Source organism: Onychostoma macrolepis, chromosome 02, assembly GCF_012432095.1.
Source record: "Onychostoma macrolepis isolate SWU-2019 chromosome 02, ASM1243209v1, whole genome shotgun sequence".
In the NCBI taxonomy this organism is placed as follows: Eukaryota; Metazoa; Chordata; class Actinopteri; order Cypriniformes; family Cyprinidae; genus Onychostoma; species Onychostoma macrolepis.
In genome coordinates this window covers 22,988,184-23,014,266 of record NC_081156.1, presented here as the reverse complement: position 1 = coordinate 23,014,266, position 26,083 = coordinate 22,988,184, and the positions used below count along the sequence as shown (strand labels likewise).

At 35.6% G+C, this 26,083-nt stretch overlaps 1 long non-coding RNA gene and 7 gene segments (V, D, J or C); 7 read left to right on the top strand and 1 right to left on the bottom strand.

The window, feature by feature from the left end:
* Positions 1 to 1,569: 1,569 nt before the first annotated feature.
* On the top strand, positions 1,570 to 7,609 carry LOC131528273 (T cell receptor alpha variable 25-like). The segment is given in 5 exon segments: positions 1,570 to 1,847; positions 2,020 to 2,348; positions 6,520 to 6,576; positions 7,516 to 7,536; positions 7,595 to 7,609. Coding segments are annotated over 5 exon segments (522 nt in total).
* LOC131530357 (T cell receptor alpha variable 12-3-like) lies at positions 3,686 to 4,308 on the top strand. The segment is given in 2 exon segments: positions 3,686 to 3,725; positions 3,843 to 4,308. Coding segments are annotated over 2 exon segments (387 nt in total).
* On the top strand, positions 7,474 to 8,386 carry LOC131530189 (T cell receptor alpha variable 9-1-like). The segment is given in 2 exon segments: positions 7,474 to 7,658; positions 7,799 to 8,386. Coding segments are annotated over 2 exon segments (438 nt in total).
* Positions 8,387 to 9,108: 722 nt separating this feature from the next.
* On the top strand, positions 9,109 to 10,076 carry LOC131530211 (T cell receptor alpha variable 18-like). The segment is given in 2 exon segments: positions 9,109 to 9,567; positions 9,674 to 10,076. Coding segments are annotated over 2 exon segments (432 nt in total).
* A 91-nt stretch (positions 10,077 to 10,167) lies between these two features.
* LOC131530258 (T cell receptor alpha variable 17-like) lies at positions 10,168 to 11,014 on the top strand. The segment is given in 2 exon segments: positions 10,168 to 10,301; positions 10,403 to 11,014. Coding segments are annotated over 2 exon segments (417 nt in total).
* Positions 10,584 to 15,884, bottom strand: LOC131530448 (uncharacterized). Its single transcript, XR_009268391.1, has 3 exons — positions 15,755 to 15,884; positions 14,741 to 14,793; positions 10,584 to 10,719 (listed from the first exon to the last, which is right to left on the bottom strand). It is a non-coding gene; the product is annotated as an uncharacterized LOC131530448 (long non-coding RNA).
* LOC131530152 (T cell receptor alpha variable 18-like) lies at positions 13,049 to 13,676 on the top strand. The segment is given in 2 exon segments: positions 13,049 to 13,120; positions 13,210 to 13,676. Coding segments are annotated over 2 exon segments (483 nt in total).
* Positions 15,885 to 18,234: 2,350 nt separating the features above from the next.
* LOC131530220 (T cell receptor alpha variable 18-like) lies at positions 18,235 to 19,239 on the top strand. The segment is given in 2 exon segments: positions 18,235 to 18,306; positions 18,396 to 19,239. Coding segments are annotated over 2 exon segments (432 nt in total).
* The last annotated feature ends 6,844 nt before the right edge of the window (positions 19,240 to 26,083 follow it).

The following is a 26,083-nucleotide window of genomic DNA, read 5'->3' as shown; positions in this document are numbered from 1 at the left end:
ATGGGACACAAGCTCAGGTTTGATCACCCTGTAGCTGGCCACCTTTGATGAGGGTGTCTAGTGTTGAAAGGCCGAAACACCCCCTGATTCAAAGGTACACTACTGATGATGTGTCCCGAAATTTACAGCTTCCCCACGTCTGAGATACAGCTCTCACGCCACTCTCAACATCAAGGCAAACCTCATGTGCATACCATCTATTGGCACAATGGACAGTTTACCATCACGTCCCGTGTTTTATGATTCTGTAGTTACAAAGGATTCACTGGAAGCGTGCTAGGTGTGGAGTGGTACAGACGATATCCAAGATCAAAACCTGAGTTCTTTATCACAATCTATCAACATGGAGCTTCGGCATTGGCAACTGTAACCATTTCACCACACTATTTAGGCAAAGTTGATGAAGATCTCTAACAAGTGAATCTTATGATGTTATACGTTACTTGGAAATATTCAGCTGTGTACTACTGCGTACTGATGACCACAGTCACAGTAAACTTAGAGGTTCTTATACAAAAACATAATATACATTAGAATGAAGGCCTTTCATGTGACAGTTAAACACTCCACGGTTTACAGAAGCCCTTAAAACATATTTAAGATTATGTGGGTGACTTTACTTGTTCTTTTTAATGAGTTGTTTGTAATTAACTGTAAATATAAGAAAATAATAAACTTCAAAACAATTATAAGATTTTTTTCAAATTACATATTACAATGACAGAATGATACTTCTGTTGTGGGAAATATCTATATCCACTATTCATTTCTATGAATTTCAGAATTTCAGGCAAACTTGATCAAGACATCCAACAAGTGGATCTACAGATCTACACAAAATACTTTTTTTTTTCATTTTTTTTTTTTCAGTGGCAATATAGAAATGACAGACAATTTCCTCAGATTTCAGTTGTGGGAAATATCATTAATAATTTCTAAGAATCAACAGAGGGTCCCACAATCTTTTGGGTGGAGCTTGATGAGAATGGGTACAGCAGAAAGCTTTGTTACTACAAATCTCATTTTACAGAGGATCTGCCACAGTCATGATTTTGTTTTACCTTAGCATTTTGGCACTTCTAACAGGTATGCAAATTTGATATTTACATTTGTTAACATATCTATATTTGCTAGGAGACTATCTACCCCTATAAAAAAAAATTATTAACGAACAGATACAATTACTGAAGGTACACTATTGTTATTGATCTTCTCTTTTTACTTTTTCCCAGAGAGTGTTTCTGCAAATGCAATAACACCCCTCTCTACTGAAAATCATGCTTTCGAAGGAGAAAAGGCAACTCTTTCATGCAGCTACAGTGGAAGTAACATACAGAGTTGGCAGTGGTACAGACAGTATCCCAACACTGCACCTGAATTTCTCTTGCAAGCTTTTGAAAGTTTGGGTCCAGAGCAGAAGGACCGTTATGTTGCTGAAGCACAAAAGGACAAAAAACATCTGAACCTGGAGATCTCAAAAACTGAGTTGGCTGATGCTGCAATATACTACTGTGCCCTGGTGCCCACAGTAACAGGAAATACTTCAACATTGTACAAAAACCTGAGAGGATGAAAAATACATTATTTACCTTTAGCAAACTTTCTAAAAAGTGTTTTAATGATATCAGAATGATATTCTTCTAATATCTTCTGATTTCTAAAAAAGTGTTTATGTCTTTGAAGCCTTGTCACAGACATTATTTATCAGAGGATATGAAGACTCAGAGGGTGGAGCTCTTTTGCTAAGATGGTGATTCAAAGTCAACTTTTACTGACTTTGCCATCAGTCCTTTTCAGAAGATCATCCATTATGTTTCTCTTTTGTTGGATATTTTCATTATTCGTCGGTAAGGGACATTCTACCTTTCAGGGTATTATCCCCAATATGATAAAGAATAAAAGCCAGAGAATGTGGTGTGTGGACAAACTTGATTTTAGAGAACCAAAGTATGAGTTTATGATGCTAAATATATTTTCTTTTTTATTAATAAAGATATCAATTCTCTGTTTCTTTTACAGGCATTTCTTTTGCAAACACAATACAACCATTATCCTCTGAAAAGCATGTTTTCAGAGGTGAAAAAGCGACTCTTTCTTGTAACTACACTGGCAATGTAGATAATCTGCAGTGGTATCGGCAATATCCTGGATCTCGACCAGAGTACCTCATTCTCGTCACAGAATATTCAGAACCTGATCTTTCACTTCGTCTGTCAGCAAAAGCTTCAAAAGACCTAAAACAAGTGAATCTTACAATCTCCTCTGCTGAAGAAACAGATTCTGCTCTTTACTACTGCGCTCTGAGGCCCACAGTGACAGGAAACACAAGAACACTGTACAAAAACCTGGTATAACCACACTTATGTTAACCTTGGTTTGTTATCTTCAGCAGAAATAGTTAAGGTCAGCACAGAATAAAAATATCTTTCCAAACCCCAGTAATTAAAAAAGGTAATGTGTTTGTTGTCTCACAAGTCACTTACTTAGTCCAAATGAGGGTGCTGTGCACTAAGAATTATAACGCAAATAATGATCTCAAAAATCACCACACAACTTTCTGAATAATATACAGCACAGTAGATTTTTTTAGTCTACAGTACAGAAGTCAGCCTCAGTGATAGCATGATGGTTAATTACTACTAATCCACAGTTTTCTTGTAATTAAACAATTTTGTAAACAGTATGCAGCACCAGCACTATGTACTATGTAAAAATTATGTAGCAAATTAACACTTCATTCATGTAAAAAAAAAAAAAAACCTATGCTCAAAAAAGTTTAATTTGCCACAAGGTGGAGCTCTAGGCTGAAATCATAGTGCTCGGAAAAGACGAGTCATTTCATTTAGCCCTGCTGTTCTGTGCACAGATGTTTTTGGTGCTTGTAGATGAGATTTATGCCAACATAAATGACTAAATACGGTAAAGTGATACCGCTTTGTGTGACTAATACAAAATAAATCATTCACTTAAAATTAAATTCTATAATTTACTCACCCTCATGTTGCACAAAACCCATATGATGTTCATCCGTAAAAAAAAACGTTTGAGATAAGAGAGAGGATGGTGATCGTAACTGTCGATCTCCAAAAGTTTCATCAAAACAGTCCATATGATTCATGTCCTTGAAATTTTAGTAGTTGATAGTTAAAATGTTGTCCTCCCCCATGAAAAATCAGTGTTCACAAGAGTACTGTCTGTTTACATTTAGTGTGACACATACTATATAAGGAAAAGAAGGGGGGAAGAAAAAAAATCATTAAAAAATGTAAATTAATTGTTACATTATTCAGTTTACACGTCCCTCAGAAGTACATTTTTCTGGAGCATTTTTTGTTTGTTTTTGACAGCATTCACTGGAAGAGAACATGGTTACTCCCATGAAATCTTTTGTTTTTCTAATAAAATAAGACAGGTACATTCAATTTTACATAATGTCTATCCAACCAACTCCCACACTGCTAGTTTTGTTGACCTCTGTGTATTCAGCAAAGTTAGAAAGGTAGAAACTTTGCTTCATTTAATCTACCGCTGCAAACAGATAAATCTTGTATTTCAACGTGGTACTGTTTCTTTTCTAGCAATTAAAAAAAAAAAAGACTTGAGAACAAGGAAGTCATTCTTAGGGTGGGACTAAAAGGCACTTAAGTTAGGACTGCTATTGCTCTTTCTGTATCTCAGTATGACAATGTTGTTCTTTTACTTTACAGTCCTGGCACTTCTTACAGGTGATTGATTATATTTATACCATAGCTATATGTTGTTGTTCGTTAAGTACTGTATATATAAATACATTTTAACCGACACTGAATTAATGTTATCTTCTTCTCTTTTTGTTTTTCCAGATAATGTTCTTACAAATACAATAACATCTCATTCTACTAAACAGCAAGTTTTAGAAGAAGGAAAGGTTACTATTTCTTGCACCTACAGTGGAGGCAATATTAACAGTTTTCAGTGGTACAGACAGTATCCCAACACTGCACCTGAATTTCTCTTGCAAGCTTTTGAAAGTTCGGGACCGCAGCAGAAGGACCGTTATGTTGCTGAAGTTCAAAAGAATGAAAAACAACTAGATCTGAAGATCTCCAAAACTGAGATAACAGATGCTGCAGTATACTACTGTGCCCTGCAGCCCACAGTAACAGGAAACACTTCAACACTGTACAAAAACCTGAGATATCACATTTGACTATAGTTTCTCTGATTTTTTTTTTCTACTGCACAGAATGATGGATATTAATGGTGATTAATTCATATTCATGGTCATTAACACTGATAAAAGTGTGATATAAAAAATTAATTTGAGCAAAAAAATAAGAGTAAAATTAACAAATTATCAAGTATTCTAAATATAGTTTAAAATTTGACATTAATCCATACTACTGTTCAGAAAGGTATTTGTCTTTCCAATACAATTAACTTCTGTTTACTAGAATGCATTAATACTTTTTCTATAAGGAACAACACAGACATCTCAGAATAATGTTTAATTGTAGGGGTGAAAATATACCTCAGGCTCTGTTACACTGTCAAAGGTTTGTCTCTATTATGGTATATGCAGTATCTCAGGTCTGGAGAATGTTTTTTTTATTTTTATCAATTAATAGAAAGGGACATTTAGGTGTGCATCTAATGCTACAAAAATGCACAAATCTTGTTGACGTATGATATTGTCAGCTGTAGGCTGCTTTATCTTAAAACATGCCCTCACTGTTCAAAATGTTTTTATTATTTGATGCGGTATAGATGCAAACTTCTGTTGCACAGTCATAGCTGTTAAAACAGTGCGATATCACTGTCTACTGTATACAAATCAATAAACATGCATATGCATGTTGTTCATTTGCTGCTGAACCTCTAGGAAACATGCTAGCTCAAGATGCTGTTTTGAGAGATTTACCTGTGCACTAACTTACCCCATACTATTATTCATTTAGATTTAGTGTTTTTCATGTTACAATGTTTCTTTTTTTACTTTTGAGGATTCTACAAGACGATATACAACTGAATCATCTGTTACATTATATATTTCATATCAAGTGCTGATTACGAGTCTCTGTCACAATATCAATCAAACATGGGGGGGAAAAAACGTCTTGCATACTTTGGATGTATGAAATACTAGACAAATACTAGACCAAAAAAGTAGTAGTTTTGAAGCTAAAAGAAGAAAATCCCAGCTAACAAAAATATGTTCTAAGAACATTTTGCTATCATTCCCATTAAGTTATGACAGGTTATGTGAAAAGAAACGTCCCATTTTATTATTTTGCAAACATTATGGGCATGTTACTTTTCAATGTTCTCTTCTCCCAACTAAAATGCTTCAGAAAACATTCCATAAACAATGCATAAATAATGTTTTTATCATGTTGCCGCTAATTAGAATTGACAGATTTTTTTCAATCCTCAGGGTGGAGCTTTATGACAGTTGGCAGGAGTTCAAAACATTTCCACAGAAAGAGAACTCAGCTCTTGTGTTGCTTGTCTTGTATATGATCTTCACCTTTCATGATTTTTTGACTCTCAGTTTTAGCACTTCTTACAGGTACTTTTTTTAATTTAAATATAAATTAATTCACATTTGCTACATATGCATTAAATCTAGACTATACTTCTATTAAAAGATACAACTGCTAAATGTGCATTGACTTTTATTCTTTTGTTCTTAACATTTTTTTCCCAGGAAATATTGTGCCTATATGAAATAATAACTCAGTATACAGAAAAGCATTTTTTAGAAGGAGGAAAGGTGACTCTTTCCTGCAACTATGTAAGAGATAATATAAGAAGTTGGCAGTGGTACAAACAATATCCCAACACTGCACCAGAATTTATCTTGGAAGCTTTTGAAAATTTGGGTCCAGAACAGAAGGACCGTCATGTTGCTGAAGCCCAAAAGGATAAAAAACAAGTGCACCTGGAGATCTCCAACACTGAGATGGCAGATTCTGCAATATACTACTGTGCCCTGGTGCCCACAGTAACAGGAAACAAATATTACCTGACATTAATCATAATATTTATTTCAGAATATTTCTATTTTTGACAAATCCTCTATGGTGTGTCCATCATTTAAACCTTACAAGGTTTTTAAATGATACAAAAGTGCACCATATAAAAATGAAACATCTACTGCATCTATTATAATAAGCTTATTCTAATAAAATTAGAAATCAACCCCTTGTCATTTGTCATGTAGAGACCAACTCAGTCATTATCAGAAAATAAGACTAGGAAGTGAGGGCGGTGCTCTCTCACAACATACTGAAAGTGCAAGAGGCTGCTCAGAGTCAGTTTACTTTGCTATCACTTCTTCTTTGCAGACCATCCATCATGTTTATCCTTTGTTGGATATCATTTTTATTATCAATAGGTAAGATGTTCTGATTTTTAGAGACTTCATAAAGATTAAACAATGGGAAAAATGGTTTGTGGCTGAAGTGAGAGCAGTTGTTACATGTTTATGATGATAAAATATTTTGTTTAATAATAATAATATCTGTTTGTTTTTTACAGCAAATTGCTTTGCAAACACAATACAACCATTATCATCTGAAAAGCATGTTGTCAGAGGTAAAAATGTGATACTTTCCTGTAACTACAGTGGCGATGTAAACAATCTGCAGTGGTATCGTCAGTATCCTGGATCTCAACCAGAGTACCTCATTCTCATCACAGAATATTCAAAACCTGATCTTTCACTTCGTCTGTCAGCAAAAGCTTCAAAAGACCTAAAACAAGTGAATCTTACAATCTCCTCTGCTGAAGAAACAGATTCTGCTCTTTACTACTGCGCCCTGCAGCCCACAGTGACAGGAAACACAAGAACACTGTACAAAAACCATTTATATACATACAATAATTCTGAATTGACATGTATTTGAAAGCCTCAACAATTAAAGCTTGATTTTATATTAAATAAAACACTAAATTAAATTTTACAAGTGTAAACATTTGCCCATTGTCTTACAATCAAACAGCTGCAACAAAGTAAACTAAGCACACTATTATCTTCACATTAAAGAAACTGCGACACGTAGGCCAATCTTAAAATCAGTATTACATACTGTGGCACCAAAAAAGTCTGGAGACAACATAAAAATGCATCTATTTTTCAATTTTGTTTAACATAGTTTTACAGTTTTCAATACATACATGTTAATTTATTTATTCGATCATTCATTTCCAGGTCTAAATTACATAATAATTCCTAGATTTTCTGACTTTTGGACCTCGCTAAAACGTTCATGAAGCTAAAACGTTTGAAGCCGTCATTTAAGTCTGACCCACAGGAGGGTGCTCTTCTGAGCTGGGAAGCTCCTTCAGTGTTGTACACAACTAAACTCTAATCCAGTGTTTATTCTGTCTCTGGAGACCAATAAAGATTCCTGATAAGCTGCATCTTTCATTACAGAAAATGTTTGAAAATGTTGCATTTATGTATGAATATAACATGAATATAAGATATAACATACTGTAGCCCTAACACAAAGATATTTGTTGTTGCCACAGGGTGGAGCTCTGCAGCCTGATGTTAAACAGCAGCTCAAGCTAAATGTGACTGACTCCAGGTTGAGTTTGACACTTCAAGCTTTCAGACTACTGAACAGTGACCATGTTTACTGTTGTCTTCATTGTATTTTCACTGCTTAAGGGTAAGTAATAGTTCAATGCTCATTGTTGCATTAATGTCAGTACCAGTTGACTGAACATGCTACAGTAACTCTCTTCTGCATCAGATTTAACAGTTGAAAGATAATTACTTTAAAAGATGTTCTCTTCTCTTCTTTTACAGAGAGTGTTGATGCAAATACAATAGAATCTCTCTTACCAGAACAGCATGTTTCAGTTGGACAAAGTGCTGTTATCTCTTGTAAATACAGTGGCATTGGGCCCAGCTTTCAGTGGTACCGCCAATATCCAGGATCCAGACCAGAGTACCTTATTTTTAATGCAGAGACTTCTGTTTCTTCCGAACCCACTTTACGTCTCAAAGCGCAGGCTAAAAAAGAAATCACAGAAGTGGAACTGGAGATCTCCTCTACTGAAGTCAAAGACTCTGCTGTATATTACTGCGCCCTGAGGCCCACAGTGACAGGAAACCCACCTGCTCTGTACAAAAACTTAAATACATTAACACATCTTGCATTACACAAAGATTGTGACTCACCAGCTTTCAATCAAGCACAATAAATCAATGATGCAACTGTTCTTATTTTTCCAAATGTAAAGAAACAATATTAGTTCTTTGATTTTAAGAAAAGGACAACCCATTAGCGAAGACAAAGCCTCAGTCGGAGGGTGGAGCAAATTCACAAGGTTGAATGTTTGAAAGGCTGATTCATTTAGTCATCCTTCTTTGATAGTTATACAATCACTATACATCAGAAACCATCATGTTTCTGTTTTGTTGGATACCACTGACATTGCTCATGGGTAAATAATTTAATTTATGGTTTTATTCTTGTTTACTAAAAATAATTTTCATGTGCTTTATTGTACATAAATTTGCGCACAAGTTGCTTACCTTTAGTGTTCATTTAATTAATAGTTGCATTTTGTCCATACAGGAAATTCTTTTGCTGACACAATACAGCCTTTGTCTCCTGAAAGGCATATTTTCAGAGGCGAAAATGTGACTCTGTCCTGTAACTACAGCGGTCTGGTATATAATCTTCAGTGGTATCGGCAATATGTGGGATCTAGACCAGAGTTCCTGATACTTGTAAATGAAAATTCAGAGGCATCTGAGCCTTCTCTTCGTCTGTCAGCAAAAGACTCAAAAGAGAAGAAACAAGTGAATCTTACAATCTCTTCTGCTGAAGTGACAGACTCTGCTGTGTACTACTGCGCTCTGAGGCCCACAGTGACAGAAAGCCCAGAAACACTGTACAAAAACCCTGAATTCAGATGATTTTGTACTGCATTGTAAAAACATTTTGTGTGTGTGTGTGTTACAGATTTTATACCACTGTTTAACACTTCAATGAATAATCCAAACATATTGTTTCAGTTATACAAAAAGCTTTAATTTCATGTTTGATTTCAGTTTCTTAAAACAGAATAAATATTATGCAATAAATGTTACCGTTATGAGGTGTTCCAATAATTCCCATGTGAATAACACATCATTTAGTTTGTCTCTTTGATAAGAAAGATTCAGTAACTTAAAGTTAATGTTTCTATTTTATTTTATTACATTTTTCTATAAACTAATGCCCAAATATAAACAGTGAGAACCACTTCAAGAGGGACACATGTAAGAACCATCTAACTTTGCAAAAGTCATCATCACAAAGTAAAAATACAAATACTGTCCAAGTCCTCTGTGATTCATGAAGGTCTAAATATATTTGTTTTCAGCCAGAAGAGGGCGTTCTTCTTTTTTCTGGATCCCTCATGCACACAATGAGCTCAAGACTCATCATGGAAGGTCAAATCTTGCCACAGGGTGGAGCTCCAGACTAAAATCACAGTGTTCCAGTCAAGAAAAAGCACATCAGAGTTTGTCATTTCATTCCATCATGCTGCTCTGTGCACTTGTAATATTTTCAGTACTTGCAGGTGAGACTTGTTTATTTTATTTAATCACCACCTCTTTTGATTTAAAACGGTTAGAATTACATTTATCTGATCACAATATTGAATTTAGTATGTCTTTTTTTTTCAGGAGACTCTCTTGGTGATCTAATAACGTCTCGTGATTCTGAAAAACAAGCTCAAGATGGTAACAGTGTTACTCTCTCCTGCAACTACACTGGTGCTGTTTATAATCTACTGTGGTATCGTCAGTATCAAACATCCAAACCAGAACTCCTTCTCTCCATGACTGAATCTGGAGAACCAGTTAAAGAAGATCCATCCGCCCACTGGTTATCTGCTAAAGCTGACAAACTCACAAAACTCATGGAACTGGAAATCAGCCCTGCTAAAGTATCAGACTCTGCACAGTATTACTGTGCCCTGCGGCCCACAGTGACGAGAAACCCTTTTCCTCTGCACAAAATCTTTTTGCATATTACTCGTGCTAGTCATTCATTGATGTCTAACAAGCACATGTAATCTACACTATGTATTATTCCTGTGACTGCATCAGCCATCAGTAACAGCATCTCTTCATGAGTCCACAAGGATCAATACAACACATATTTCCATAGATAGGTGGAGCTTAATGTGGAATAGAGCAGAAGAGCTCAAAGAGACGTGATACACCTACTTACAGATCATTAAATTCAAACTGCATACAACAATGATCATCATCTGCTCTGTTTTGACATTTGTCTTGAGTTTGAGTTATGGTAAACCACAAACTTTTTACACCTTTTATTAATTGTATATTATTATATTAATGTAAAGCTTTATAATATTGATAACACTGGATTGTTCATCTACATTGCAGGTGAAGCTAATAAGAGTCCTGTCAGTTCAGATAAAGCATCTGTGTCTTTAAACGAAGGCAGTAATGCTACTCTGTCCTGTACATTTGATGAATCAGCTTACCGTCTCCACTGGTATCGACAGCAGACCGGATCGAAGTTAGAGTTTTTGCTGCTGATTGATAAATCCACCAAATTTGTAGTGCCCGCTAGTCCACCTCTTCCACAGATGTCCACCAGTCTCCATAATAACAATCATGTGGATCTGATCATCTCCTCTGCTGCTGTATCAGACTCTGTGCTGTACTACTGTGCTCTGCAGCCCACAGTGACAGGAAAGCTTGCAACACAGTACAAAAACAATATTTTGATGATTATTTTGTATGAATAAGTTACCTGTACTTCTCAGTTCATGCTGCATTTCAGCAATCACAATTTAACTGCTCTTGGCCACCAACAGGACTGGTTTAGTTGTCACTATTATAGACTGCCCTGAATTGTGATGAATGCAACAAAAATTAAATAAGAAAAAATGAGCAATTATCTCCACTGTTTAATGTTGCTAAAGTTTAAGCATTACAATCGGAGACTTTGAACCACAGGTCACATGAACTGGTTTAAAGGCTAAGGTATAAAGACTGCATTGCAGTAAGACAAGCAAAAAAAAAAAAAAGAAGAAAAATTCCACTGGGCGGAGCTTAATGTTAAGATGTAGAAACATTTTAATCTGAGGGAGGATGTCAGAATTCAAATACATCCAGTCTGAATGGTATTCAAGTCTTTCAGATTCTTCTTCAGATTTCAGCTGTCATGATTATTTTCACTCTCCTCAGTTTTTTCTGGATGTGTATTGGTAAGATAAAGTTCAATCCAATCTAGACCAGTTACTTTTTACTTATTTGCTACTACTTTTACCAGTTACTTACTGTCTAATTAGGCTTTTACTCTCAATTACCAGGGCACACAGGGGCAGAAACAATAAAACCCTTGTCACCGAATGAAAATAGACATGTTGGAGACAGTGTTACTCTGTCCTGCAGTTATAAAGACTATACGAGTACTGTACAGAATTTACAATGGTACAGACAGTATCCTAAATCCAAACCGGAGTTCCTCCTTTACATCTACCAACATGGAGCTATGAGTGACGACAGACCACCCAGATTTACTGCTGCAGTTAATCAAGACAACAAACAAGTGGATCTGAAGATCTCCTCTGCTGTAGAGACAGATTCTGCCATATATTACTGTGCCCTGGTGCCCACAGTGACAGGAAACCCATCTGCACTGTACAAAAACTTAATACATCTTTCATTCAACAAAAATTGTGGCACACCAGCTTCTAATCAGACACAATAAATCATTGATCATGCAACAGTTTTTTCTCTCTCTTTATCTGATGAAATACTGTCAAGTCTTTTTATTTTGAGAGAAAAACAGCCCATCAGGGAAGAAGATAGAGCCTCAGTCAGAGGGTGGAGCAAATTCACAAAGTTGAATGTTTGAAAGGCTGATTCATTTAGAGTCATCCTGCTTTGATAGCTTTACACTCTTCATCGGAAACCATCATGTTTCTGTTTTGTTGGATACCACTGTCATTATTCATAGGTAAATTAGTTTTATTGTTTTATTCATTTTTATGTAAAAATATACATATATTTTTATGTACTAAATTTTGTATCACATTGCCAACAAGTTACCTTTAGTATCAGTTTAATCAATACAGTCACATTTTGTCTTATAGGAAATTCCTTTGCTGACACAATACAGCCATTGTCTTCTGAAAAACATATTTTCAGAGGCAACAACGTGACTCTGTCCTGTAACTACAGTGGTCTTGTATATGATCTGCAATGGTATCGAAATACTGGGGGATCTAGACCAGATTTCCTGATACTTGTAAATGAAAATTCAGAGGCATCTGAGCCTTCTCTCCGTCTGTCAGCAAAAGACTCAAAAGAGAAGAAACAAGTGAATCTTACAATCTCTTCTGCTGAAGTGACAGACTCTGCTGTGTACTACTGCGCTCTGAGGCCCACAGTGACAGAAAGCCCAGAAACACTGTACAAAAACTCTGATTCCAGTCATTTTGTACTGTTACTGATTTTATACTTCAGTTTGACGCCTCAATGAATGATATAAACCTAAGTTAAATGGAAAGCTTTAATCTCATGTTTAATTTCAGTTGCATAAAATAGATAAGAAATATGCAATCTATGTTCACAATATGAGGTGTTACAGTAATTTCCATGTGCATAACACATTTTTGTTTGGTTTTTTTTTTTAGTAAGAAAGCTTCAATAATTTTTTTTAAACAAATTGATTAAAAAAAATTGATTAAAACAATGTTTTCTAATTTTTACCTTACTGCATTTTCCACAAACTAATGCAAAAATTTAAATCTAGAAAGAGATTTAAGAGAGATGCATAAGAACCTTCTATCTTATCAGAAGTCATCATCAGAAGGTTAAAAATACAAATACTGTGATTTTCATCTGTCATCCTCTGTGATTCATGAAGGTCTAAATGTGTTTGTTTTCAGCCAGAAGAGGGCATTCTTTTCTTTTCTGGATCCCTCATGTACAAGGAGCTCAAGACTCATCATGGAAGGTCAAATCTTGCCACAGGGTGGAGCTCCAGACTAAAATCACAGTGTTCCAGTCAAGAAAAAGCACATCAGAGTTTGTCATTTCATTCCATCATGCTGCTCTGTGCAGTTGTAATATTTTCAGTACTTGCAGGTGAGACTTTATTACCACCTCTTTTAATTTAAAATGTTAGTATTACATTAATCTGATTACAATATTGAATTAAGTACGTCTTTTTTCAGGAGACTCTCTTGGTGATCTAATAACGTCTCGTGATTCTGAAAAACAAGCTCAAGATGGTAACAGTGTTACTCTCTCCTGCAACTACACTGGTGCTGTTTATAATCTACTGTGGTATCGTCAGTATCAAACATCCAAACCAGAACTCCTTCTGTCCATGACTGAATCTGGAGAACCAGTTAAAGAAGATCCATCCGCCCACTGGTTATCTGCTAAAGCTGACAAACACAGAAAGCTCATGGAACTGGAAATCAGCGCTGCTAAAGTATCAGACTCTGCACAGTATTATTGTGCCCTGCAGCCCACAGTGACAGGAAACCTTTTTCCTCTGCACAAAATCTTTCTGTATATTATCATGCTTTTCACAGTCTTAGCAAGCATGTGTTTTCTACAGTATGTATTATTTCTGACAGCATCAGTCATCAGTAACACAAGCATCTCTTAAGGATCAACAACTCAAATCAACTGTGATGTTACCTGGAATATTGGTATAATATAAATATAAGTATAATATAAAAGTTCAATAAACTGGTGAAAAAAGAAATGATGACCACTTGGGAGTTATCACAAATATGGCAAAAATTAAATAAGAAAAAAAGGCATTAAAAATTTAAACATTAGCAACTAGATCTCTAATATTCAGTTTGTTCTGTATCCTTATTGTGCTTTTGCAATAAAAAAAAAGATATGTGAGAGAGAAATAACTGCACCAATTTTCAGACAAAGCTTAATAAAGTATTACAATATTCTTATGTATTTTCTATCATATAGGTTGGCAGAGACTTTGAATCACAGGTCACATGAACTGGTTTAAGTAAAGACTTCATTAAATACGAGGCAAATAAAAAATTTCCACTGGGCGGAGCTTAATATCAAGATGTAGAAGCATTTTAATCTGAGGGAGGATGTCAGAATTCAAAGGCATCCAGTACTCAAGTTGATACTCAAGTCTTTCAGATTCTTCTTCAGATTTCAGCTGTCATGATTCTTTTCACTCTCCTCAGTTTTTGGTGGATGTGTATCGGTAAGATAAAGTTGTATTTTTCTTTCTAGTCTAAACCAGTTATTTTTTTACTCATTTACTACTACTTTTTACCATTTAGTTACTGTTCCTTTTATCTAATTAGGCTTTTACTCTCAATTACCAGGGCACACAGAGGCAGACACAATAAAACCCTTGTCACTGAATGAAAATAGACATGCTGGTGACACTGTTACTCTGTCCTGCAGTTACAAAGACTATACAGGCACTGTAAATAATTTACAATGGTACAGACAGTATCCTAAATCCAAACCGGAGTTCCTCCTTTACATCTTGCCACAAGGGCTTATGAGTGACGACAGACCACCCAGATTTACTGCTGAAGTTAATAAAGACAACAAACAAGTGGATCTGAAGATCTCCTCTGCTGTAGAGACAGATTCTGCCATATATTACTGCGCCCTGAGGCCCACAGTGACAGGAAATCTAACAGCATCATACAAAAACCTCTCATGTCATCATTAAAGAAAGATGAAGCCTCAAACACTTACTTCATCTAGTCTCAAAATCCAGCACATAATCACCACAATAGTCTGTAATTGTTCTGAAACAAATCATAAAAAATACAGAACATTCAATATAGTCAACAACAGTTCGCATTTCCCATGTGACTGAAATAGCAGATATGTTTTGCCAGGAGGTGGCGCTATATGCACATTGAGTTTTTCTGTCAATTCGGTCTGCATCTCCTGATGTGAGTTTTGTCTTACATGCAGATTAATTGAGTTGTTGTGGTTATTGCACGTCAGGTTTTGCCCTTGTATTGATGATAATTGGTCTGCTCAAAATCAGAGATTCATTTTCATTTGCAAGATACTGCCAGTTTGTTTCAGCTTTTAGTTTACTTTTGTTAATGTAATTTGTTGTTCCCAAGATTACTATAAAACAGAGAGCTTGCATCAATGCTGCAATGTTCTTGCTTGCAAGATGTATTTTTTACTGTAGATAAATTTGTTATTGATAATATTCCAGATATTGTTTAACTATGTACTTCAGTATAGTCAATCTGACACCATCAAGTATTTTATGGTTATTTTAGCATATGCTAATTTTTAATTTAGACTCATTCTGAACTGTCTGAGATAGCTGAAATACTTCAGTAAAGATCATTTCACCTGTTACTCACTTATCATAATTCACTGCCAGAGGGAGGAGCTACACTGTACGATTCATGTCTTTCATTATTAAGCTCCTGCTATATTAAGTTAGTTTTAGGAGGAAATGTGCAGCATTGATTCTCACAGTCATTTTTGTCTCTTTATTAGTAAGATGTTGTTCCTGTTTTTAATTATTTTTCTGCTCAAAGGTCAGTTATTCATTATTTTTTTAACATTTGATCTAGTTATTACATATTCAGTGTGAACAACATGTACAGTATGTATCTTGCCCAAAGGAATAATTTAGCATCTTTGTTTCTTCTTTCACACAGAGAGCGCTGACGCAAATACAATAAAGCCACTGATCCCAGAGAAGCACGTCACAGCAGGAGACAATGTTACCCTCACCTGTGATTACAGTGGACGTGTTAACACCTTGCAGTGGTATCGACAATATCCAGGGTCTCGAATAGAGTTCCTTATATTTGTTACTGAGCTCAATGGCCGGTCAGAGCCTGCACTTCGACTTTCATCTGTGGCTGATGAACGTAATAAACACATGAATCTCAGCATCTTTCAGACAGAGATGGAAGATTCTGCACTGTATTACTGTGCCCTGGTGCCCACAGTGACGGGAAACACTGCAACACTGCACAAAAACCTGAAATCATAAACAGCAGACATAAATCTGACATCAGATTTCAACCAATTTTTCAAAACATTTCAACAAATCAAAGTGTGATGACTACTTGAATCAATAAACAAGTAAAATGAAGCATGAAGGTGATGTTTCAGAATATATACGCGAGTGACTGTTTACCTCTGAATATACAGTGACTGGTAAATGTCATGTTAATAGGTTTGAACAGCTAAACTACATAACTTTCCCTTAGGGCGGAGCTTAATATCAAGATGTAGAAGCATTTTAATCTGAGGGAGGATGTCAGAATTCAATGACATCCAGTCTGAATGGTATTCGTCTTTTAGATTCTTCAGATTTCAGCTGTCATGATTATTTTCACTCTCCTCAGTTTTTTCTGGATGTGTATTGGTAAGATAAAGTTGTATTTTTCTATCCAATCTAGACCAGTTACTTTTTACTTATTTGCTTCTACTTTTTACCAGTTACTTGCTGTCTAATTAGGCTTTTACTCTCCATTACTAGGGCACACAGGGGCAGAAACAATAAAACCCTTGTCACCGAATGAAAATAGACATGTTGGAGACAGTGTTACTTTGTCCTGCAGTTATAAAGACTATACGGGTAATATACAGAATTTACAATGGTACAGACAGTATCCTAAATCCAAACCGGAGTTCCTCCTTTACATCTTTGAACATGGAGCTATGAGTGACGACAGACCACCCAGATTTACTGCTGCAGTTAATCAAGACAACAAACAAGTGGATCTGAAGATCTCCTCTGCTGTAGAGACAGATTCTGCCATATATTACTGCGCCCTGGTGCCCACAGTGACAGGAAACCCATCTGCACTGTACAAAAACTTAAATACATTAACACATCTTTCATTCAACAAAAATTGTGACACACCAGCTTCTAATCAGACACAATAAATCATTGATCATGCAACAGTTTTTTTTTTCTCTTTATCTGATGAAATACTGTCAAGTCTTTTTATTTTGAGAGAAAAACAGCCCATCAGGGAAGAAGATAGAGCCTCAGTCAGAGGGTGGAGCAAATTCACAAAGTTGAATGTTTGAAAGGCTGATTCATTTAGAGTCATCCTGCTTTGATAGCTTTACAATCACTCTTCATCGGAAACCATCATGTTTCTGTTTTGTTGGATACCACTGTCATTATTCATAGGTAAATTTGTTTTATTGTTTTATTCTTTTTATGTAAAAATATACATATATTTTTATGTACTAAATTTTGTATCACATTGCCAACAAGTTACCTTTAGTATCAGTTTAATCAATACAGTCACATTTTGTCTTATAGGAAATTCCTTTGCTGACACAATACAGCCATTGTCTTCTGAAAAACATATTTTCAGAGGCAACAACGTGACTCTGTCCTGTAACTACAGTGGTTTTGTATATGTCCTGCAATGGTATCGAAATACTGGGGGATCTAGACCAGATTTCCTGATACTTGTAAATGAAAATTCAGAGGCATCTGAGCCTTCTCTCCGTCTGTCAGCAAAAGACTCAAAAGAGAAGAAACAAGTGAATCTTACAATCTCTTCTGCTGAAGTGACAGACTCTGCTGTGTACTACTGCGCTCTGAGGCCCACAGTGACAGAAAGCCCAGACACACTGTACAAAAACCCTGAATTCAGTCATTTTGTACTGTTACTGATTTTATACTTCAGTTTGACGCCTCAATGAATGATATAAACTTAAGTTAAATGGAAAGCTTTAATCTCATGTTTAATTTCAGTTGTATAAAATAGATAAGAAATATGCAATCTATGTTCACAATATGAGGTGTTACAGTAATTTCCATGTGCATAACACATTTTTGTTTGGTTTTTTTTTAGTAAGAAAGCTTCAATAATTTGTTTAAAACAAATTGATTAAAAAAAATTTATTAAAACAATGTTTTCTAATTTTTACCTTACTGCATTTTCCACAAACTAATGCAAAAATTTAAATCTAGAAAGAGATTTAAGAGAGATGCATAAGAACCTTCTATCTTATCAGAAGTCATCATCAGAAGGTTAAAAATACAAATACTGTGATTTTCATCTGTCATCCTCTGTGTTTCATGAAGGTCTAAATGTGTTTGTTTTCAGCCAGAAGAGGGCATTCTTTTCTTTTCTGGATCCCTCATGCACACAATGAGCTCAAGACTCATCATGGAAGGTCAAATCTTGCCACAGGGTGGAGCTCCAGACTAAAATCACAGTGTTCCAGTCAAGAAAAAGCACATCAGAGTTTGTCATTTCATTCCATCATGCTGCTCTGTGCAGTTGTAATATTTTCAGTACTTGCAGGTGAGACTTTATTACCACCTCTTTTAATTTAAAATGTTAGTATTACATTAATCTGATTACAATATTGAATTAAGTACGTCTTTTTTCAGGAGACTCTCTTGGTGATCTAATAACGTCTCGTGATTCTGAAAAACAAGCTCAAGATGGTAACAGTGTTACTCTCTCCTGCAACTACACTGGTGCTGTTTATAATCTACTGTGGTATCGTCAGTATCAAACATCCAAACCAGAACTCCTTCTCTCCATGACTGAATCTGGAGAACCAATTAAAGAAGATCCATCCGCCCACTGGTTATCTGCTAAAGCTGACAAACTCACAAAACTCATGGAACTGGAAATCAGCCCTGCTAAAGTATCAGACTCTGCACAGTATTACTGTGCCCTGCGGCCCACAGTGACGAGAAACCCTTTTCCTCTGCACAAAATCTTTTTGCATATTACTCGTGCTAGTCATTCATTGATGTCTAACGTGCACATGTAATCTATACTATGTATTATTCCTGTGACTGCATCAGCCATCAGTAACAGCATCTCTTCATGAGTCCACAAGGATCAATACAACACATATTTCCATAGATAGGTGGAGCTTAATGTGGAATAGAGCAGAAGAGCTCAAAGAGACGTGATACACCTACTTACAGATCATTAAATTCAAACTACATACAACGATGATCATCATCTGCTCTGTTTTGACATTTGTCTTGAGTTTGAGTTATGGTAAACCACAAACTTTTTACACCTTTTATTAATTGTATATTATTATATTAATGTAAAGCTTTATAATATTGATAACACTGGATTGTTCATCTACATTGCAGGTGAAGCTAATAAGAGTCCTGTCAGTTCAGATAAAGCATCTGTGTCTTTAAACGAAGGCAGTAATGCTACTCTGTCCTGTACATTTGATGAATCAGCTTACCGTCTCCACTGGTATCGACAGCAGACCGGATCGAAGTTAGAGTTTTTGCTGCTGATTGATAAATCCACCAAATTTGTAGTGCCCGCTAGTCCACCTCTTCCACAGATGTCCACCAGTCTCCATAATAACAATCATGTGGATCTGATCATCTCCTCTGCTGCTGTATCAGACTCTGCGCTGTACTACTGTGCTCTGGAGCCCACAGTGACAGGAAAGCTTGCAACACAGTACAAAAACAATATTTTGATGATTATTTTGTATGAATAAGTTACCTGTACTTCTCAGTTCATGCTGCATTTCAGCAATCACAATTTAACTGCTCTTGGCCACCAACAGGACTGGTTTAGTTGTCACTATTATAGACTGCCCTGAATTGTGATGAATGCAACAAAAATTAAATAAGAAAAAATGAGCAATTATCTCCACTGTTTAATGTTGCTAAAGTTTAAGCATTACAATCTGAGACTTTGAACCACAGGTCACATGAACTGGTTTAAAGGCTAAGGTATAAAGACTGCATTGCAGTAAGACAAGCAAAAAAAAAAAAAAGAAGAAAAATTCCACTGGGCGGAGCTTAATGTTAAGATGTAGAAGCATTTTAATCTGAGGGAGGATGTCAGAATTCAAATACATCCAGTCTGAATGGTATTCAAGTCTTTCAGATTCTTCTTCAGATTTCAGCTGTCATGATTATTTTCACTCTCCTCAGTTTTTGGTGGATGTGTATCGGTAAGATAAAGTTGTATTTTTCTTTCTAACCTAAACCAGTTATTTTTTACTCATTTACTACTACTTGTTACCATTTAGTTACTGTTCCTTTTATCTAATTAGGCTTTTACTCTCCATTACTAGGGCACACAGAGGCAGATACAATAAAACCCTTGTCACTGAATGAAAATAGACATGTTGGTGACACTGTTACTCTGTCCTGCAGTTACAAAGACTATACGGGCACTGTACAGAATTTACAATGGTACAGACAGTATCCTAAATCCAAACCGGAGTTCCTCCTTTACATCTTTGAACATGGAGCTATGAGTGACGACAGACCACCCAGATTTACTGCTGCAGTTAATCAAGACAACAAACAAGTGGATCTGAAGATCTCCTCTGCTGTAGAGACAGATTCTGCCATATATTACTGCGCCCTGAGGCCCACAGTGACAGGAAACCCATCTGCACTGTACAAAAACTTAAAACATTAATACATCTTTCATTCAACAAAAATTGTGACACACCAGCTTCTAATCAGACACAATAAATCATTGATCATGCAACAGTTTTTTTTTCTCTCTCTCTTTATCTGATGAAACACTGTCAAGTCTTTTCATTTTGAGAGAAAAACAGCCCATCAGGGAAGAAGATAGAGCCTCAGTCAGAGGGTGGAGCAAATTCACAAAGTTGAATGTTTGAAAGGCTGATTCATTTAGAGTCATCCTGCTTTGATAGCTTTACAATCACTCTTCATCGGAAACCATCATGTTTCTGTTTTGTTGGATAAAACTTCAGTTTGACGCCTCAATGAATGATATAAACCTAAGTTAAATGGAAAGCTTTAATCTCATGTTTAATTTCAGTTGCATAAAATAGATAAGAAATATGCAATCTATGTTCACAATATGAGGTGTTACAGTAATTTCCATGTGCATAACACATTTTAGTTTTAGTTTTTTTTTTTTTTGGTAAGAAAGCTTCAATAATTTGTTTAAAGCAAATTGATTTAAAAAACTGATTAAAACAATGTTTTCTAATTTTTACCTTACTTCATTTTCCACAAACTAATGCCAAAGTATAAATCTAGAAAGAGATTTAAGAGAGATGCATAAGAACCTTCTATCTTATCAGAAGTCATCATCAGAAGGTTAAAAATACAAATACTGTGATTTTCATCTGTCATCCTCTGTGATTCATGAAGGTCTAAATGTGTTTGTTTTCAGCCAGAAGAGGGCATTCTTTTCTTTTCTGGATCCCTCATGTACAAGGAGCTCAAGACTCATCATGGAAGGTCAAATCTTGCCACAGGGTGGAGCTCCAGACTTAAATCACAGTGTTCCAGTCAAGAAAAAGCACATCAGAGTTTGTCATTTCATTCCATCATGCTGCTCTGTGCACTTGTAATATTTTCAGTACTTGCAGGTGAGACTTTATCACCACCTCTTTTAATTTAAAATGTTAGTATTACATTAATCTGATCACAATATTGAATTTAGTATGTCTTTTTTTTTCAGGAGACTCTCTTGGTGATCTAATAACGTCTCGTGATTCTGAAAAACAAGCTCAAGATGGTAACAGTGTTACTCTCTCCTGCAACTACACTGGTGCTGTTTATAATCTACTGTGGTATCGTCAGTATCAAACATCCAAACCAGAACTCCTTCTCTCCATGACTGAATCTGGAGAACCAGTTAAATAAGATCCATCCGCCCACTGGTTATCTGCTAAAGCTGACAAACACAGAAAGCTCATGGAACTGGAAATCAGCGCTGCTAAAGTATCAGACTCTGCACAGTATTATTGTGCCCTGCAGCCCACAGTGACGGGAAACCTTTTTCCTCTGCACAAAATCTTTCTGTATATTATCATGCTTTTCACAGAGTCTTAACAAGCACATATTTTCTACAGTATGTATTATTTCTGACAGCATCAGTCATCAGTAACACAAGCATCTCTTAAGGATCAACAACTCAAATCAACTGTGATGCTACCTGGAATATTGGTATAATATAAATATAAGTATAATATAAAAGTTCAATAAACTGGTGAAAAAAGAAATGATGACCACTTGGGAGTTATCACAAATATGGCAAAAATTAAATAAGAAAAAAAGGCATTAAAAATGTAAACATTAGCAACTAGATCTCTAATATTCAGTTTGTTCTGTATCATTATTGTGCTTTTGCAATAAAAAAAAAAAAAAGATATGTGAGAGAGAAATAACTGCACCAATTTTCAGATAAAGCTTAATAAAGTATTACAATATTCTTATGTATTTTCTATCATATACGTTGGCAGAGACTTTGAATCACAGGTCAGATGAACTGGTTTAAGTAAAGACTTCATTAAATACGAGGCAAAAAAATTTTTTTTACACTGGGCGGAGCTTAATGTTAAGATGTAGAAGCATTTTAATCTGAGGGAGGATGTCAGAATTCAAATACATCCAGTCTGAATGGTATTCAAGTCTTTCAGATTCTTCTTCAGATTTCTGCTGCCATGATTATTTTCACTCTCCTCAGTTTTTTCTGGATGTGTATTGGTAAGAGAAAGTTGTATTTTTTGCTCCAATCTAGACCAGTTACTTTGTATTTTTTTGCTACTACTTTATACCAGTTACTTACTGTCTAATTAGGCTTTTACTCTCCATTACTAGGGCACACAGGGGCAGAAACAATAAAACCCTTGTCACCGAATGAAAATATACATGTTGGAGACAGTGTTACTCTGTCCTGCAGTTATAAAGACTATACGAGTACTGTACAGAATTTACAATGGTACAGACAGTATCCTAAATCCAAACCGGAGTTCCTCCTTTACATCTTTGAACATGGAGCTATGAGTGACGACAGACCACCCAGATTTACTGCTGCAGTTAATAAAGACAACAAACAAGTGGATCTGAAGATCTCCTCTGCTGTAGAGACAGATTCTGCCATATATTACTGCGCCCTGGTGCCCACAGTGACAGGAAACCCATCTGCACTGTACAAAAACTTAATACATCTTACATTAAACAATTGTGGTACACCAGCTTTTAATCATGCAAAATAAATCATTGATGCAACAGTTAATTGTTTTCTGTAATTATAATGAAACACTGTCAAGTCTTTATTTTGAGAGAAAAACAGCCCATCAGGGAAGAAGATAGAGCCTCAGTCAGAGGGTGGAGCAAATTCACAAAGTTGAATGTTTGAAAGGCTGATTCATTTAGAGTCATCCTGCTTTGATAGCTTTACAATCACTCTTCATCGGAAACCATCATGTTTCTGTTTTGTTGGATACCACTGTCATTATTCATAGGTAAATTTGTTTTATTATTTTATTCATTTTTATGTAAAAATATACATATATTTTTATGTACTAAATTTTGTATCACATTGCCAACAACTTACCTTTAGTATCAGTTTAATCAATACAGTCACATTTTGTCTTATAGGAAATTCCTTTGCTGACACAATACAGCCATTGTCTTCTGAAAAACATATTTTCAGAGGCGGCAACGTGACTCTGTCCTGTAACTACAGTGGTCTTGTATATGATCTGCAATGGTATCGAAATACTGGGGGATCTAGACCAGATTTCCTGATACTTGTCAATGAAAATTCAGAGGCATCTGAGCCTTCTCTTCGTCTGTCAGCAAAAGACTCAAAGAAACAAGTGAATCTTACAATCTCTTCTGCTGAAGTGACAGACTCTGCTGTGTACTACTGCGCTCTGAGGCCCACAGTGACAGAAAGCCCAGACACACTGTACAAAAACCCTGAATTCAGTCATTTTGTACTGTTACTGATTTTATACTTCAGTTTGACGCCTCAATGAATGATATAAACCTAAGTTAAATGGAAAGATTTAATTTCATGTTTAATTTCAGTTGCATAAAATAGATAAGAAATATGCAATCTCTGTTCACAATATGAGGTGTTACAGTAATTTCCATGTGCATAACACATTTTAGTTTGTTTGTTTTTTTTTAGTAAGAAAGCTTCAATAATTTGTTTCAAACAAACTGATGAAAAAAATTGATTAAAACAATGTTTTCTAATTTTTACCTTACTGCATTTTCCACAAACTAATGCCAACGTATAAATCTAGAAAGAGATTTAAGAGAGATGCATAAGAACCTTCTATCTTATCAGAAGTCATCATCAGAAGGTTAAAAATACAAATACTGTGATTTTCATCTGTCATCTTCTGTGATTCATGAAGGTCTAAATGTGTTTGTTTTCAGCCAGAAGAGGGCATTCTTTTCTTTTCTGGATCCCTCATGTACAAGGAGCTCAAGACTCATCATGGAAGGTCAAATCTTGCCACAGGGTGGAGCTCCAGACTAAAATCACAGTGTTCCAGTCAAGAAAAAGCACATCAGAGTTTGTCATTTCATTCCATCATGCTGCTCTGTGCACTTGTAATATTTTCAGTACTTGCAGGTGAGACTCATTTATTTTATCACCACCTCTTTTAATTTTAAAATATTAGTATTACATTAGTATTACATTGATCACAATATTGAATTAAGTACGTCTTTTTTCAGGAGACTCTCTTGGTGATCTAATAACGTCTCGTGATTCTGAAAAACAAGCTCAAGATGGTAACAGTGTTACTCTCTCCTGCAACTACACTGGTACTGTTTATAATCTACTGTGGTATCGTCAGTATCAAACATCCAAACCAGAACTCCTTCTGTCCATGACTGAATCTGGAGAACCAGTTAAATAAGATCCATCCGCCCACTGGTTATCTGCTAAAGCTGACAAACACACAAAACTCATGGAACTGGAAATCAGCGCTGCTAAAGTATCAGACTCTGCACAGTATTATTGTGCCCTGGAGCCCACAGTGACAGGAAACCTTTTTCCTCTGCACAAAATCTTTCTGTATATTATCATGCTTTTCACAGTCTTAGCAAGCATGTGTTTTCTACAGTATGTATTATTTCTGACAGCATCAGTCATCAGTAACACAAGCATCTCTTAAGGATCAACAACTCAAATCAACTGTGATGCTACCTGGAATATTGGTATAATATAAATATAAGTATAATATAAAAGTTAAATAAACTGGTGAAAAAAGAAATGATGACCACTTGGGAGTTATCACAAATATGACAAAAATGAAATAAGAAAAAAAGGCATTAAAAATTTAAACATTAGCAACTAGATCTCTAATATTCAGTTTGTTCTGTATCATTATTGTGCTTTTGCAATAAAAAAAAAGATATGTGAGAGAGAAATAACTGCACCAATTTTCAGACAAAGCTTAATAAAGTATTACAATATTCTTATGTATTTTCTATAATATACGTTGGCAGAGACTTTGAATCACAGGTCACATGAACTGGTTTAAGTAAAGACTTTATTAAATACGAGGCAAAAATCTTTTTTTCCACTGGGCGGAGCTTAATGTTAAGATGTAGAAGCATTTTAATCTGAGGGAGGATGTCAGAATTCAAATACATCCAGTCTGAATGGTATTCAAGTCTTTCAGATTCTTCTTCAGATTTCAGCTGTCATGATTCTTTTCACTCTCCTCAGTTTTTGGTGGATGTGTATCGGTAAGATAAAGTTGTATTTTTCTTTCTAACCTAATCCAGTTATTTTTTACTCATTTACTACTACTTGTTACCATTTAGTTACTGTTCCTTTTATCTAATTAGGCTTTTACTCTCAATTACCAGGGCACACAGAGGCAGACACAATAAAACCCTTGTCACTGAATGAAAATAGACATGTTGGTGACACTGTTACTCTGTCCTGCAGTTACAAAGACTATACGGGCACTGTAAATAATTTACAATGGTACAGACAGTATCCTAAATCCAAACCGGAGTTCCTCCTTTACATCTTTCAACATGGAGCTATGAGTGACGACAGACCACCCAGATTTACTGCTGCAGTTAATCAAGACAACAAACAAGTGGATCTGAAGATCTCCTCTGCTGTAGAGACAGATTCTGCCATATATTACTGTGCCCTGGTGCCCACAGTGACAGGAAATCTAACTGCATCATACAAAAACCTCTCATGTAATCATTAAATGAAGAAGCCTCAGACACTTGTTTCATCCTCTCGCAAATGCCAAATGCATCACCACAATAGCCCATCCTTTCACAGGAACAAATCACACCAAACATACTCTTCTTCA